Source organism: Parus major, chromosome 15 (assembly GCF_001522545.3).
Source record: "Parus major isolate Abel chromosome 15, Parus_major1.1, whole genome shotgun sequence".
NCBI lineage: Eukaryota > Metazoa > Chordata > Aves > Passeriformes > Paridae > Parus > Parus major.
The window spans coordinates 8,802,338-8,819,556 of NC_031784.1; the positions used below are offsets into that span (position 1 = coordinate 8,802,338).

Consider the following 17,219-nt stretch of genomic DNA (forward strand, 5'->3'; position numbering starts at 1 on the left):
TTCAGAAGTTGTGTTTTGCAAGTCACCTGGTGGCAAGCAGCAGGATTCCCTGTTAGCCGCAGTGATGTGCAGCACCGAGTCCCTTCAGCACTTCACACTTGAGGCTGCTTGGACTGCGTCAGCAGGAGGACGAAGTGTTCTGTACCCTGGTGTGACCTTGTGAAAATGCAGCACATCCCTCCTTGCTGTTCCAGCCCCAGCCCAGAGCAGGGACTCGGTGCCCAGGCCGGTGGACCCAAAGCTCCCTCTGCTGCTGCAGCTGGGGTGTGGCAAGATGGATGTGCTGCTCGGTTCAGCTAAACAGAAACACACTGCAGGGCAGAAAAAGAAGCCTCTGCTTGTACAATAGCTGGTAAAGGCTTCTGCATCACAGGAAGGAATGGAGTGCAGAGAGTTTTCATGCTCTCAGACATGCTGAAGTAATATCTTCATATTTTATCTCTTTGATAATCATATAGAAAATACATACTGAGAATATCATATGCTGTGTTAACATTGTATGTACTGGTGATAAGCTGTTGGAAATTTCTGTAGTAGTGTAGATCTCAGCTGGAAAGTCTCACCAAAGCCAGTTTTGATTCTAGTATTTCAATTCAAGCATATTATTAAGAAATGGCACAGAATCCTAGAGTGATTTGGATTGGAAAGGACCTTAAAGTTAAACTCATTGTACCCCTTGCCATGGCAGGACACCTTCCACCGTCCCAGGCTGCTCCAAGCCCTGGCCAGCCCGGCCTTGGACACTTCCAGGGATCCAGGGGCAGCCCCAGCTTCTCTGGGCACCCTGTGCCAGGGCCTGCCTGCCCACCCTCACAGGGGACAATTCCTTCCCAGTATCCCATCCATCCCTGCCCTCTGGCAGTGGAAGCCATTTCTGTGTCCTGTCCCTCCATCCCTTGTCCCAAGACTCTCTCCAGCTCTCCTGGAGACCCTTTAGGCCTCGGAAGGAGCTCTCAGGTGTCCCTGGAGCCTTCTCTTCCCCATGCTGAGCACTCCCAGCTCTCCCAGCCTGTGCCTGTAGGAAAGCATCAGTGATCCATTCATTTCCTCAATGAGGTTTAATATGGAGTATAAAGAATTTATCCTTGCTTTGAAATAGTCTACATAAATGATTAGTTTTCTTAATAGATGCTTTTAGGACCATCCATATTACAGTAAATTTCATCTTTAAAGCAACTCACTAGAGACTATATAAATTCAAGATCCAGGATAATAATGAAAAAGCTCTATCTGCACTACTTCTTAGTGATTCAATCCAGGGCTGTAGGGGCTATCTGAAGTACCTCCATTTATTAGGGAGTGTATTTCTTTATAGATACATACAGATATAGAATATACAGAATGTAACACATCACATGAGGTGTGGTATGTACACAGCTCTGTTGCCTGTGTCTGTGGTACAACCCAGTGCCATCTTTGTTACCTCTAAGGAAGTGTTGCTTTGAAATGTGTTTCGTAAGGATGCTCAGAGCATTCCCCAGTGAATGTGAACATCAGTGTAGCCAGCAGCCTGCTAAGAGACTTCCAGGAAAACATAGCTAGTGACAATATGGAGAGCAGTTCTGACATTAATGCTTTATTTCTCTTGCAGGAGAAAGTGGTTGCTCTCAGAGCAGTATCAGCCATCCAGCTGTGCAGGAGGGGACAGTCAGTGTCCACAGTCCAAAGAAATCAAGCAAGATTACTCCCAAATTTCACAACCGTATTGTTCACCGTGTGTGGAAAGAATGCATCCTCAACAGGGCACAGTCCAAGTATGGCAGCAGTCCTCATGCTTTGTTTATAACACATAATATACAGCTAAAATTGTCATAATTTGCCTTAATGCTACTCCTTACAGGAATAACATTATTAAGATTGAGATTATATATGTTATGTTAATTTTTATTAACACAAATTAATGTTATTCCTTAAAGGATTATTTTGTCACCAATCAGAGCTAATGATAACAAACAGCATTATCAAAGAAAATGTTGTATTGTCAAAGAAAATTTTGCCCTGTGTTCTGACACTTCCCATTGTGTTTGCAGTTGTGTACCCTAATTGTGACAGTCCTTGAGGCCACACATCCATAGGATGTGCTTCAGCCAAGTGCTCTGAGATCTAGTGATGGCAGCTTCTATCTCCATTTGTAGTTACTACACTGAAAGCTGGGTGACTGCAGAACAGATTGTATATATTTGATATTTAGGGCTCTAAGGGGAGTATTTGTAAAGCATTACATGATTTGGACTAAAATTTCAATTGACAAGGGTGTATAAATTGATGTTGGTATCACAGACCTTTAGTTCTGGAGATCTAAAATGTATCACAGCATGATGAGCCCTGAAATATTTATTTTTTCCTATGTCCATGCAATTTCCTCATTGGGTATGTCAGACTAATTTCCAGAAACAGTTTAAATGTCTTTCCCCTTGTTTCTTGTGCTCAGACTCCAGACAGAATTATTTGACGCAGAGCTGGGACCTTCCTGCTACATAAATCAAACTGTAAATTTAAGGAGCAGTACAGGGATCTGCTGTTAGTTTCAGAGGTCAGATAGAAGGAAGGAATTTCTCTGAGGGGAACATATGTGAATTTATGCATATACATTTTAAAAATTTTGTTCTTCAGAAGGTGGTGATTACTAAAATAATTTCCTCTTCTTCAGGAGGAATCAAATTACAGCTGCAAATTTGGAAGAGGAAGTTTCTAACAATAGTGTGTCATGGGATTTTGTGGATCCAGTCCAAAGAGTCAGTTGTTCTTGTTCCAGGTGAGCTTTGAAGAGAACAAACATTTGTCGTTTTGTGAGAGCCCTGTTTAATTCAGACAGAGGTACACTTACAGAAGAGAGTTATGCTTTAGCTGAGACAAGAGGAAATTATAATATCAAACCTGTGATCACATTTGGGGGATGAATGTGCATCTCAGCCCACTGTCCCTTGAGGAAGCCAATCCAAGTGGAAAAATGATGGTGTTGGAGCCAGGATCACTCCAACAGTTCCCATTCATAAGGAACTCATCCTGCAGCTTTTCAGAGCTGTAACCTTTGGTTAAGTGGTTAAGGCTTGTGGCAAAGAGGGCAAGATCTTAGGCAAACCTAAGTTTGTGAGTATCCTGATATTTGGAGGAAGAGGGAAAACATCCCTACAAATCATTTCACATGCCTCTGGTGAATCTGCCACAGCACCAAAACCCACCCAAGAGAATATTACACCTTTGCAGCCTGGTCACCCACTGTCACTGGATCAAAAAGAATTCACAACTCACACTAAAACTTATGGGGGTTATTAAAGTTATCTGTTATCTTTGGGTGGTTAGAATTGCATAACTATGCACTCAGAAAAGGCAAACCATCATCACCAATATGCTTAACCATTCAAAACTATCAGAGAGATGTTACAGGGCTAGGAAAAAAACCCAGTTTGCAGTGAAATAGTCCTGTGAAACACTTCTACTGAAATTCTTAATTCCCAAGGTCACCATCTACTTGTGAGATAAATGATAAAAGCACCTTTACCAGAAGTTTTTCCTTAAGCATGCAGTTCTTCCTTGGGTAGTCAAAGGAAATGATGAAGGTGTGCATCCTACAGGGGTGGAATGTTCAACCTGGAGACCCCCTGCTCTATCCCAAGTGAGAGGATGCTTTCTGCAGCTCTTCCCTCGGGTTAATCACATTGTTTGTATTTATATACTCAAGAATGTGGAACAGAGAAATGTTTTGTTAGAATGCCAAGGGTTTCCTGTGGAAAACTGAGGTCCAGCTTTGCCTGGAAAACATGGGAATCAATAGTGGGCAGTGGGAGCCTGCTTCTATGGATAGGTTCAGCTGCACTTGCAATTTCACACTGTCTGTTCATCCTTCCAGTGATAACTGCATCATGCTGGAGTTGGTAAACACAACAGCTGGGAAATGGAAACATTATCCTTAAAATTAAGGCAGTACCTGATTTCAAACAGCAATAAGTACTTTCTGTGTAGCTGCAGAACCTGAGCAGCTACTGACATACAGAATTTTTTTAGTAATTTCTGTGCCCATTCCATGTACTGGAAAAATGTCAGGATATAATCTTAGATCTGGAGTCTCAAAGGGCTGTCTGGTACTCAGCATCAGATTCAGTCTCCTGCAGACCCAGCTTGCTGTGTGAGGAGCAGAATGTCTGAAATAATTCTTCGCAGCCAGTTAAAATATGGTGAATGATGGAGAATTAAGGCAATGAAATGTTACAAGAACATGCTTAAGGCAAATCTCCAGTTACCAGGGCATTAACTGCACATTAGGGTGATTGCAGCCCCAGACCATCTGCTGCTGCAGGGAATCTGCAGCGTGGCCTGGGAACAGCAAAGCCCTGTGGAAAGCTGGGATAACCCCACAGCCTGGATGCTTCCAGGGATCAGGGCAGCAAGCACAAGATGTTGTGTTTGCACCTGTAAACAGGGTTGGGTGTCTCCAATCTAGTCCACTTCACTTGTGATCATGTAGGTTAGATTCTTAAGTAAAAAGCACATTACTTGTTTTGAAATGGGTTTTTGTTGTCCTGTTGTTGTTCATAAAATAGGGATGGAATGATTCATTTTGAAGTAGCATTTATTTTTAAACAGGTTTCATTGTTAAGCAAAACACATCTTTCAATTTCTGTTTAGCTTAATAAAATCAAATAAACAGCTAAACAAAAAGCCCTGAACAACAAAGAAGACCAGTAAAAGTGCAGGCAGAGTTATATCCCTGTTGTCACATCCTTGGGAATCATTCTCAGGATGATGAAAATACTTCTTAGCAGGACCTGAAATTCAGTTCTGTGCTTACCAGTCTCAAAGATACTGGATGTAAAGTCAAAAAAGCCATATGAAGCCAAGATTATATCTTGAATAACAAGACTGTATGTTACTGCATTTTTTTGGTGTCGAATATTTCAAAATATGTATTTGAACTTCCTCCATCAGGCAGAAATTAAGTCTGTTACAAGATCAGGAGCAGACAGGAGCTTTCTCAGTGCTGTTCTTTGGGTTTGGCTTTGCCTGGGGTGGAGTAACTGCCCAGGGCATGCAGTGAGCACTTTCTCCTTTTCCAGGCACAAGGTGTTCAAGCAGCGCTGTGCCGGTGCCTCGGGCCGGCCCCCCACGCTGCCCCAGCCCGGCTTCGGAGTGGGGACGGCGGCGGCCTCGGCACTGCCCCCTCCTGCCTCCTCAAAGCACAAAACCACCGAGAGGCAGGACAAGGGAGAGAAATTGCAAAAAAGGCCCCTGATGCCATTTCACCATCGGCCCTCGGTGACTGAAGAGCTATGCATGGAGCAGGACACATCCGGGCAGAAGCTGGGACTGGCTGGGATGGATTCTGCTCTGGAAGTCCCGAATTCCAGGAAATATGAGAAGCCACTCTCACTACCTGCTAGAAATCCAAGCAAGCAAATTAATATGAATCCTATGGATTCACCCCATTCCCCCACTTCCCCTCTGCCTCCCACCCTGAGCCCCCAGCCCAGAGGTCAGGAGGCGGAGAACCTGGACCCCCCTTCCGTTCCTGTGAACCCAGCACTCTACGGCAGCGGGCTGGAGCTGCAGCCACTGCCCAGCTTAGATGACAGGACAGTCCTGGTGGGACAGAGGTTACCTCTGATGGCAGAGGTCAGTGAGACAGCCTTGTACTGTGGCATAACTCAGAGCAACGAGGCCGTGGACGTGTGGAGGACCTACAGCGTCCCTTCGAGTGACGACCCCGAGTTCCGGCCGCCAGAGCTGCCGTGCGAGAGGTATGATGGTAGGATGGAGATCAACCCCGACAGCACTGCACTGAAAAGGTGAGTGTGCACACTGGGCAGGGGGCTGGGCAGTTTAAATCATCATAGAACTCTAATTTTTACTTTTCAACTGAGAAAGGCTATGGCATCACCATCACAGATGTTGCAGAGAGCACCAAATACTTAAATAGAAGCACTCTGTTGCAGGATGCTTGCCTTTTTCATATCTGGCTTTCTGTTACACACTACAAGAACTGATCAATCTCTTTGTAACCTATTTTGTATTTTATGCTATCCTAAAAATTACTGTAGCATTCTGGTAATGCATTTTTAAAAATGTACCAGAGAGAATGGTTAATGAAAATGTTTAGGAAAAATTAATTGAGGAAGAGTTATTGAGTTAAATGACTGTTGGGTTTGGTAATTCCAATGTAGTTTGCTAGGCTGAAAGGGGTTTCAGCCTGAAAAACACAGCCTGGAAAGGCTGGACTCCAAAGTGTTTTCATTTATACAGTGACAAAATTGATTCTTCTTTCATTGTCCCAAAGTAGGTCTTAATATAGTAAGGTATTTAGTACTAAATATATCCAGTACATTTATTATTACATATATGTTATTATTATTTGAGGAAAAAAACATTTCTGCTTGATTAAGGAGGATGGAGTGAGCCATGGGCTGTGTTTGTGTGACAGCTGCAGGTCATGCTGGTTTTATTTCATGGAGGCTTTGCTTGTTCATTTTCACTTCAGGCTCTTAGCACAACCTAATAAACGGTTTAAAATTTTGGAAGAGCAGAAACCAGTGCAGACCCTGAACTATCTTGACCCCTTGCCTCTACTACAACCTCCTGGAGAGGGCTGGGGAGACACCAGTGATCCTTACACCTTTGAAGATGGAGACATCAAGTATAGTTTCACTGTCAATAAAAAATGCAAACTTGGGGCTGAAAAAGATCCTTTGAAAAAGAGCAAGGTAAGGTGTAAATTCAGTCTTTGGCATTAATGTTCTAGGTGGATTTATCCTGTAGCACAGTGTTTGCTCTACAGCTCTCTGGAAGACACAAGTCTGTTCCACAGAACAAAATTAGACATGGATTTATTTTTTTTTATTATATTGTCACCCACACAACGTTCTTTACGTATCTTATCCTTTATGGATCTGTTTTGGTGTCTGTCTGTGCAAGGAAACATTCTGAAAGATGTTTTTTCCTGGAGAATTTGAGGTGGTTAATTACCTGGACTGGCTGTCAGAGCTGAATGTTGTCCATGGAATCCTTTGTAAATCTTGTATTTAACTCAGACCCCTGAGCCTGGCTGGACATAGGAAAGCATTTGTTCTTACATAGTCTAAATTCATATCCATGAAATCTCTTGGATTTTTTGTACAGTCAGAAGATGGGATTGGTTCCAAGGAAATTCCTCCAACGGGCCATTCCACACCAGTTCCTGATGGAAAAGATGCCATGTCCATTTTCAGTTCTGCTCCTAAGACTGGTGAGTTAAAGCTCTTTGGTTTGGTTTGCAAAGCAAAAATATCCATATGCCAGAACATCTGGAGGGAAGAATCACATCTGAACTTTTGTCTGTAACGTCAGAGCTACAGACAGCTCCCAAGCTGGAAAAATCTCGATTTTCCTTGTCCTTTCAGTAAAAACAATTATACATTTTTTAGAATATTAAATGAGCAGCAGCTCCTTCCTTGTTTCCCAACTGACCGTCGGTGGTTGCTGAGCAGCCTGCAAGGCTCCAGGGCAGCAGAGGGGCTCAGTGCTGTGGGGAAGGTGTTGTTGTTGTGCTGCTGCCTGTGCTCCCGTTTCCCTGACCGTGCTCCCGTTGTTCCCCTGCTCTCCCCGGCGGTGGCAGACCCCCGGCAGGACGGCGCTGCCGGCAGGGCCGGCTCCGGCAGCCTCACCCAGGTCACCGACCTGGCCCCGTCCCTGCACGACCTCGACAACATCTTCGACAACTCCGACGAGGATGAGCTTGGGGTGAGTCTTTGAGGGGATGAGTGTTCTCCAGGCCAACAACCAGGGATTCTAGTGGGAATGATTATCCCTAATAGATGGGGGGGAGAGAGAGTTTCCAGGTAGGGAGGCTTGGATTTTAGCTAGGAAGGATTGCTGGCAAAGAGAGAGATCCTGCTGGAGATCCATCAGGAGGGAGCTTCTACAGGGAGAGCCATGCAGTTGCGTTATAAATCCATTATATCTAGTTCTGTGTCCCGGACCTGTCAGAGTTTTGTGTTTGAGAATTAAGGTGGAAAAGATCCAAGTTTTATGAATTGGTGATGGGTTCTTTTTTACCTTGTCTGAGAACCTGCCCAAAGAAAAATAAATTGAACCTTACAGGATTCCAGTAATTCTCTGAGTCATGTTCTCTCATATTTCTCCAAGCACTTGATTTCAGTGCAAAGAGAAATAGTTGCTTCATGTTAGGATATACAGAAGGAAATGCAGATTTATATCAGTGATGAGGGGGGAAAAGTTGTCTGGGAAGGCCAAAATTTGGATAGTCGCTGTCTTTAATCATAATCTACTACAGCCATAATGATACAGAAGGTGGTCCTAAAGTGACTGTTAGTAGATAACTGCCTTGTTCCTGGCAGGACTTTATAAGTGCACCAATTTTCTTACTGTGGTTCCACACAAACTGCACTTTAGATGCCACAGTTAATATGCAAATCTACCAGAGGACTGTTCTGTCAAAATAAAATATTACTTTCTTCTCTGAAGTTGTCCTGGACAGCCCTAATGTTCTTCCTGTCTTAACACTTGCATGTGTTTGGCTTACTGTCAGTGTCATATTCCCATTACTTCCTTGGAGTAATCCAGACATGGAAACAAACAGAGCAGTCACATGCATTTCAAGCTCAGGGCTTGTGATAACATTTTGACTATAATTTGTGTGCATGTAGAAATATAAAAATACACAGTTATACATATGCATCAATTTACGGGGGGGGATGTATAGACAGGCAAATATTTCTTTCTGGTTTCAGTGTTGAAGGAGGGGAAAAAATCCAGACTCCTTGTGGGGTGTGGGTGGGAGAGAAGGAAAGCAGCCATTCTCTTTGCTGTGCAGTGCCACTGAGAGGTGTCAGTCTGTGCTAACTGCAGTGTTTGGCTTTGCAGGCCGTGTCCCCAGCCCTGCGCTCCTCCAAGCTGCCGGCTGCGGGCTCCGAGGAGCGGCCGCTGGGCAAGGACGGCCGGACCGCGGTTCCCTACCCTCCCAGTGAGTACCAGGGCTTCACTGGCACAGCTCACAGCCTCTCTGCACAGCCCTGCAGGGGGGCTCACTCAGCTTGCACCTGGTGCTGGAATTGCTGGGTTTTAATGAGGGCAGTGGTAATGGAGACATGGATTTTTAATGAGCCTACTGAGATATCAGGTACTCTGCTGTTGACATTGCTGTCTTAGTCTGGAGCTATGGGAGGGGTTTGTTATAAATCTTCCTTTGGAAGCTTTCCCCTCTCTGCTCACTATTGGCCACATCCACCATTACCAAATCCCTCTTTAAGTATAAATCCTTCTACTTAATGAAATCAAAGAATCTAAAACCACGGCTTACCACCTGCCCATGATGGTGCAACCTGTCTGGGAAGAAAATTGCACTGAACATTTGACAAATTAAAACTGAAATCACTTTCAGGGTTTAATCTGGATGTGGAAGTGCATGATCAAAATCAAAGTGCTGGGTTCTAACTGGAAGCATGGTGTGGACATTTGTGGGTGGTTGTGATAGTGATACTTACGCAGGCTCTGTACATGGACAAGGGAGGTTATGGGAGTGCAGGAAACTTATGAAATTGTATGAAATTAGATTAAAACAATAGAACTTTTTTTCTAAGGACTGTGCCAACAGCTATTGGGAACAGTAGCTTGTACTCTGAGGTTTGAGGGCTTTGCTGCATTTCTTGCACCTGATAGGAGGGGACAGCCGGGGGGTCAGGCTCTGCTCCCAGGGCACAGGAGGAGAGGGAATGCCCTCAAGTTGTGCCAGGGCAGGCTCAGGATGGATATTGGGAAAATCCCTTCACTGAAAGGGTTGTAAAGCCCTGGCACAGCTGCCCAGGGCAGTGCTGGAGTCCCCAACCCTGGAGGGATTTAACAGCTCTGTGGATGTGGCACTTGGGGGTCAGTGGTGGCCTTGGCAGTGCTGGGAGTGCTTGGAGTCAAGGATCTCAGAGGGCTTTTCCAACCTGAACAGATTTCTGATTCTATTGGTGCAGGTGGCATTTCTCTTGAGATGAAGGAGAAATGTGTCTGTGTTTGTGGGACAGGGGGAAGGTGAGAATTTTTGGTATAATAGTAACGAATCAAAGTACGAATTACTTAGTGGTGAGAAGGAAGAGTGTTTGATTTCTGTGGCTACTATAAGCAGAAATCCAATCTCTCTGCAAATCATTCTTTGATGCCTTCTCATTAACTTCAGCTGGTAATGAGAACAAATTGAGGTGAAGAAAAAAACCAGTCTGAAGGAGATGAGTCAGAGTTTTATGGACCCATAAAAGCTGTGCTGATTTACTCAAATGTAGAAGTCTGAAGTATACAGAGATTGGATTTTGACAGGTTTAGTTGATCCATAGCTTTTTAAAATATGCAAAGCTTTTTCAAGCATGACACACATGAAAATGAATGATGATAGTTGCCTGTTGCTGTAGGGTTGGGGGATTTTTTGTAATTAAACGTTTTTTATGAATCTGCACTGCAGAATTTTGCTAAGTGGAGTGAGCTGGAGGTGAGAAAATGATGTAGTGTGAAGTTAAACAGATATGCTCCTCTTGTAGCCGTGGCCTTGCCACCAGCTGTCGAGGCAGAACAGTGTCTGTGGGGAGCTGATGTGCCTTGTACAGCATCATAAATTCCTGCTGGCCACCCTCCATTTTCACCTTCCTCCCTGTCCCCTTTCCAGTGCCTAAAGCACCTCTGCTGAGAAACAGAGGGAGCCAATCCAGCTGCCAGCCTGAACACTGTATTCCATACTAATGTTGGTGGAAAAGAGTTTCTTCCATTCTGCTGAACTTTTTTTCAGCTTTGATATATCCTGTATCAGGACAAGACTAAGGTCTTTTAAATTCAGATGCTGAGAGAGTGGGGGGAAAAAAGAATATGGACAGAGTGGGAATAATTCATAGCCCATTGTTTACTCTGCTGCTCCAGATTGTGAAGGACTGGGCCCAGCTTGGACAGCTATTGCCGAAAGAACTGTATTTTGAGAGGACTGCCCCTATTTGAGTGGTTTCCCTTTGTCTAAAGAGTTCAGTAGCCAGGCTGTGTCATTTCTGAGCACAAAGGCATCATATGCAGGGTTTGCTCTGTTAAGGCAGGGCGGAGACATCCTGAGGCTGCAGCATCCTGCACAAATGTACTATTAGTGCAGGTATTCATAGTTCTAATCCCATCACTTATTTCTGCCTTTTTCTGTTAGTTTTTGAGAATTGTACTTCTTACCTGTTTGGATTTCCACAACACAGTGTTTACCAGTCAGAAACCCATTTGTAATTATTTATAAATTTTCCATAATCTTTAGACTGCAGATGTTATTGAGTACAAGAGTGTGTGTTCTTGTGTCCCATCAGCTTGGGTATGGAAGTGGGATTGGGCGTTAAATCTGTCCAAAAAAGTGTCTAAGAGGAGAGATTCTCACTTCTGAGAATTCACCCTTCTCTAATTTTAGTGGTTCACCACTGATGGCTTTGTCCAGAGATGATCTGTCCTAATTCAAGTCAGGAGAACAGACCATTTATGCTGAATGTGACACAAAATAAATATGGGAGCTGTAGCTGGAAGGAATCAGAGTGGAGCTGGAGAGAACATGCAAAACTGTGCTGTGATTTGTGTTTGATTGCATTACACTGTGTAGAGCATTTCTGTTGGGGTTGGTTAGGTTCTGCTTAAAGAAGAAAAATACAAAACAATGGATGATTCCATTACATTCATTTCCTGAGAATTCATTTAGGGATCTTCCTGGCTTCATGTCTTGTGATGCAGAATTATAACTCTGTGCCTTCTCTGGCACTGGAGCTTTGGGATGCCTGGCAGTCTTTTCCTGGGCAGAACTGCCTGTGTTTGTGGCAGGAGCTGTGTTGCCATGGACAAGGCTCCAGTGACTGAGTGAAGAAATCCAGCTCAGGGCACGTGGATTCCAAAGGCCTCCTGCTTTAGGGCTAGGTCAGCTCTGGCAAAGGGAGGAAACTCCTTTGTGACTTCTTAGAAACAGTCTCTGGCATGAGCTTGGCATTAATGTCAATTCACCTCTCCTGTTACAAAGGATTTATTAGCTGTTGGTAAACTGTACACTTGTTTGTCTGTCTAGCAGGTTGTTGTTTCTGCTGAACAATAACCTTGCAGAGTATATCCCTGTGAATTTAGGGAATTTGTCCCTAGGAGTTAACTTCTGGTCTAGACTTACACTGCTGTCAGAACCTTGGTAAGTCTGGAGAAGCTTTGCTGGTTTTTAACTGATGAAATAAGAGCTAGCATTGAATGAAAAAGTTCTTCTGTTTTATTGAATTTCCTTGTGAATTTGTATTTGAATGATTAACTGTGTTATTTCATCCTCTTCAGCTGTGGCAGATCTCCAAAGGATGTTCCCAACACCACCCTCTTTAGAACAGCACCCTGCCTTCTCTCCAGTGATGAGTTACAAAGATGGAATAAGTTCAGAGACTGTGACTGCCTTGGGAATGATGGAGAGTCCTATGGTCAACATGGTTCCAACACAGCTGGCTGAGTTTAAAATGGAGGTGGAAGATGGATTAGGTAGCCCTAAGCCTGAAGAAATCAAGGTAACAGAAATGTGGGATTTTTACAAACTCACCTATGCACACTTATTTTTATAAACAAGTCCCATGTAGTGTGTGTAGCAGCTAACAAATGTGAGCTGGACCTGTGTAAAGAACCTATCAGCCTGGAGCTGGAAAAATATTCTTCTCTAGTAGAAGAGCTTTTTAATTGTTTCCCTGATTTTAACTCTAGGCATTTTGTAATTTTATGTTTGTAATGGTTCTGGGTGTTCTCAGGAAACAAACAGCATTGTCTCATTTCATTGTGAAATGAGCCCTGTGCCTAACAGAAAGAATGTACATGTATGGAAAAACACCACACTTGTTGCTAAGTAGCTGTTAAATTATGTATTTCTTTAGATAATCCCTCTGTGGCACCTTTGTTGTGTCCCCCTCCCTGCTGCCAGGCTGGCACACAGTGGGATAAGGTGGTGCATGTAGAAAGGCTGCCTTTATCTCTCTGAAATGTTCCTTTTTTGGTTAGGGTTGAAACTCTGAGAAAGCCCAGGGGTTGAACTTGCTCTGTTTCTTCTTCAGCTGATGTTACTTCACAAGTTTTAAGGCCAGATGGGACCATTCTTATCTGACTTTCTGTATAACACAGGTCAGGTAATGTCACCTAGTTCCTCCTCTCTTGAGTCCTGTAGTGTCTCAGTAAAGAGCTGTTTGTAGCTGGGGACTCTGGGTTCTTGTGACATCCCAGTGTGGCCATTTCTCCATAGCATCCCATGGAGGGACCCAGCATCAGCACTGATACGCATTGGTTGTGTCATTGTTCCATCACAGGGTGAGAGCAGGGCACAAATCATTCTGCCTGTGTGTCCTGCATTACTGAACTTCTGGGGCTGCCTTTTGTCACTTTTGTCAGAAGGTGCTGTTGCCATATTTCCATGCATACAGCCTGAGGGGTTTTTTTTTAATAAAAAATGCACTTTTTATGTCGAAGTGCACAGCATGTTGTTCTGCAGCAAGCTGCTGTGAACACAGGGAATAAAAAGGGAGATGCCTACTCTAACTCTGGCTTCCTGGTATTCCCCAGGCTTTGGCTGTATAGCATAGCCTAATTCTTCTCCTTTAGCCCCTCTCCCTCATGTGCCACAGCCTGTTCTATTTCAGCAGCCGTCTCTCTCCCCAGCACCACTCCCTTCCCTCTCCTTTGTGCCCATGTTGGAATTAGCTGAGGGCTCATTTTTAGGGGTCTGCATTGCTGAGCCAGGGACACACTTGCAGCTGCATGGACAAGAAGTGGCTGTGTGTAGGTGTGAAGATACCAATGGATGCCTTTGTTCAGTGTAAATAACATGGTCAGCTGTGAACCAGGCCATTTTCCTACCAGCAGGAATAGCATCCCTCAGGCAGACTGCAAGGGGGTCTGTGGCAAATCCCACAGGGGATTCTTCCCACCTCGTCCACAGGAGTTTCCAGTTTTGTCACTAGGAGAGAAGGGAGTCCCTGTCCCTGGCAGGAAGCAGGACAGCGTGTGGAACAGCATTCCAGGGTTGTGCTCCCATGTTTTGGTGCCACTGGGAAGAGGCACCTTCTCAGTGTGTGCTCCAGGACAGTCTCCATTGCCCATCTTGAGTTGGTGCATCCACAAGTTTTTATGCCTCTATAGGAGTTTGAAATAAGTTTTTTATAAGGTTTGTGAGACTTTGCCTTGCCACACACCTTGCGGGTTTTTCTCCTCTGCTTGTGCAGTAAATCGTTTGTTTAAGAATAGGATAACTTGGGCCTGGAAAAAAAAAGTCTGTCTTGGAATTTTGTTGAGCTGAAGGTTTTGGAGTGGGAGCAGATTTCAGGGCATCATTGATACCGAAGATATTTTAATCTCCCTCACAGCCATTACCTGGAGTATTAAAATACTTACTTCAGTTCTGCCTGAGAACATTTCCAACAGCACAATTGACTTGCTTCTGTGTGTGTCACACCTGCTCATACACACCAGTGGGGGAAACAAGCACTAAACCCATTGCTGATCATTCTGAGAACATGGAAGTAGATTCCTTGTGCTGAGCATTCCGCAGCTGGAGATAGAAATCCACGCATTCTTCATCGCTCAATGCTTGACAAAGTGCAGGGGGAAAAATGCAAAGCTCTAACGAGATGTTAAATACTGAGACTGCTGTTACTGTTTTCACATTGATTTTTACTTTGCAGTAGTGCCTCAAGAGGACTAGTTCTGTTCTCCTGAAAGAGCTGGAATAGCTCTAGAAACTCTGGCTGAAGTTCTTGTCATCACTCTCTGCGAGCAAACGTGACAGTCACTGCAAGCCCAGCTGGGCTGAACTTCACTGATAGTTAATACTGTATTTGCTGGATTGTTTAGATATTTGTATTTAATACTCTGTGTAATGATTGGCATGTGCAAAGTGTGCGCTGTTATTGCTAAAGTGATGTGAACCCTCATGGTGGGGGTTATTTAGAAAGGCTGCCTCAAGGCACCTCAGGGTTCCTCACACTGTGACAGCCTCTCCCCACTGTCAGCATAGAAGTCTTGCAAAGATCAATCTTTTAAGTGCCTAAATGAGGTGCTAAAAGTTAGGTAGTGTGAAAATTTCATAGTGCGCAACTCGTGTTTCAGGCACAGCCTGTCTGAAATGAGCCTGATCCAATTGTGAAACCTCATGCCATAAAGCTGTGCAGCATCTCAGGATAACAGGGAGCCTCAGCTGAGTTTGCTTGAAGGAACAACTCTTGAATGCCTTGTAGAAGGAATAAATATAGTTCATTTGGGCGGGGGGGAGATGTAATTGTAGAGGGTGCAAACAGTGCAGTATATTTTAATTAAAAACAAATATCTAAAGAGCAACCTGACCACATTGTTGTAACCAAGGTCACTTGAATGTTACAGGATTTTTCGTATGTGCACAAAGTTCCATCATTTCAACCTTTTGTGGGCTCCTCCCTCTTTGCTCCACTGAAGATCCTGCCTAGCCAGTGCCTCCTACCTCTGAAGATACCAGATGCCTGCATCTTCAGGCCTTCTTGGGCTGTTCCTCCGAAAATTGAACAACTTCCATTGCCACCTGCAGCCTCTTTCATCAGAGATGGCTACAAGTAAGTACAGCCTTGGAGGAAATGGGTCTGTCTAGCCCATGCCTAAAGCTGGATAACTTAGATGATTGTTTGCATTGAAAGTGCTTTAACCTGCAAATGTGTTTTAAACCTGCTAGGTTTGTCATTGACTGAGATGAAAACAGTTCTGATAGCAGGAACATTTAACCCTGACTTTGGCAGTCAGGGGTATTACAGTGTGTGTCTACCCCCAGCACTTCTAGAAGAACAGGAACATGCAGTGTCTGAATTAATACTCATTTCTGACAGGAAAATATTGTAATTCAACAGAAACCATGAGTGTTAGGGAACAAAATGAATGCATTGAACCCATCACATCTCTGCCCTCCCATCTCCGTGTCCAGCCTCCAGCCAGGCTCCCTTGTGTCGCTTTGAGCTCCAGCCTGGTGCTCTTTAGTCCTGGTTATTCCATTTGGCCTTTGAGGACTCTGGAAATGTTGAGTGGGCCTGTGAGAGCTCCCCAGTCTGTTCCCACGGGAGCTCCTGGGAGCTCCTGTGGTGTCCCTGAGTGGGGCCATGGGGAGCTGCTGATCAGACAGATGTTGGCCCATATCCTGTCTTGTCCCACCCTTCCTGATACCAAGAGGAGAGTGCTGTGACCTCCAGGGAACCACTGACATTCATTTTCAAAGCTTGGATTCCTCACTCAGGTCTCAGAAATTAGCAATGTTTATGGAGGAAATTCGTTGCTGGAGGTTTTGAAAGCTAGCAAGAATTTGCACCATTAAATTAATAAAACCTCTTTAAAAGCATAGTAATAGTACAAAGGTCTCCTGCTGCACTGCTTCATTTCTAAAGGAAGCAGTCTGTATCTTTAAATCAGTCTGTAAATCCTTTAAATCAGTCCTTCTGCAGCCCCAAAGGGTCCTTCAGTGTTCTCAAAAGAATTGCAAAGAAGAAATTGTAAACCCTTGATATAGTGCCTAGGGAGCAATTTAATTCTCAGGTTTTCTCATAATAGTAACTGATGCACCGGGCCTGAGCTGGTTATTAATTTCAGGTATTTGTTGGGGGGAAAAACCCTTTCATTTTCAATCTAATCCAATTAGAGGGAGGATTATTACTGCAGGCTTCCGACAGAGTGGTGATTGCCAATCAGGGTTTCTAGGTCACCTTTTCGTATTAGTCTGAGGCACTCACTCGGCTGCAGCTCCACAACTCCTTCAAACCCCGCTTCATTATTTTCCCCTCTCCCGCTTTGAGTTGGACACACATCAGTTCAAGGTAATAAAATGATTGTAAGGAAAGAGGTCTTCAGAGTTTTCCTTTTCAAGTCACTAATGATAGGTGAGCATTCAAATGATAGTCCTTTCCAATAATACACAAAATACACTGTGAGGACATACAAACATGGAAAAATCCTGTTCCTTATCCAGAGACTCATTGAGTTCTAACACTCTTTCCTCATTCTAATATGTAATTAACACATTACTAGAAAAGCAAGCAGGTTAGAAGTGATGTGGAAAGATAAAAGGAAGATATTTTTCTTTGATTGGCCCCTTATTACCTGTTTCTTGAAATGAGTCCTTGCAGATGGAAGACAGATCTCATGGGAATGTACAGACTGTTCTGTGGTCACTTGAATTTGGCAGGAAATGACAAAAACAGAGTAGTAAAACCTAGTCATGAATGGAGATG

At 44.0% G+C, this 17,219-nt stretch overlaps 1 protein-coding gene across 1 annotated transcript in view; it reads left to right on the top strand.

Moving 5' to 3' along the window:
• The window catches only part of MED13L (mediator complex subunit 13L), a 167,448-nt gene that overhangs the window by 125,760 nt on the left and 24,469 nt on the right, over positions 1–17,219 (top strand). The window contains exons 8-16 of the mRNA XM_015644004.3: positions 1,592–1,754; positions 2,651–2,755; positions 5,055–5,783; positions 6,473–6,695; positions 7,111–7,216; positions 7,586–7,710; positions 8,854–8,953; positions 12,289–12,509; positions 15,358–15,563. Coding sequence (XP_015499490.1) covers positions 1,592–1,754; positions 2,651–2,755; positions 5,055–5,783; positions 6,473–6,695; positions 7,111–7,216; positions 7,586–7,710; positions 8,854–8,953; positions 12,289–12,509; positions 15,358–15,563 — 1,978 coding nt within the window. The remainder of the gene's footprint in view (positions 1–1,591; positions 1,755–2,650; positions 2,756–5,054; positions 5,784–6,472; positions 6,696–7,110; positions 7,217–7,585; positions 7,711–8,853; positions 8,954–12,288; positions 12,510–15,357; positions 15,564–17,219) is intronic.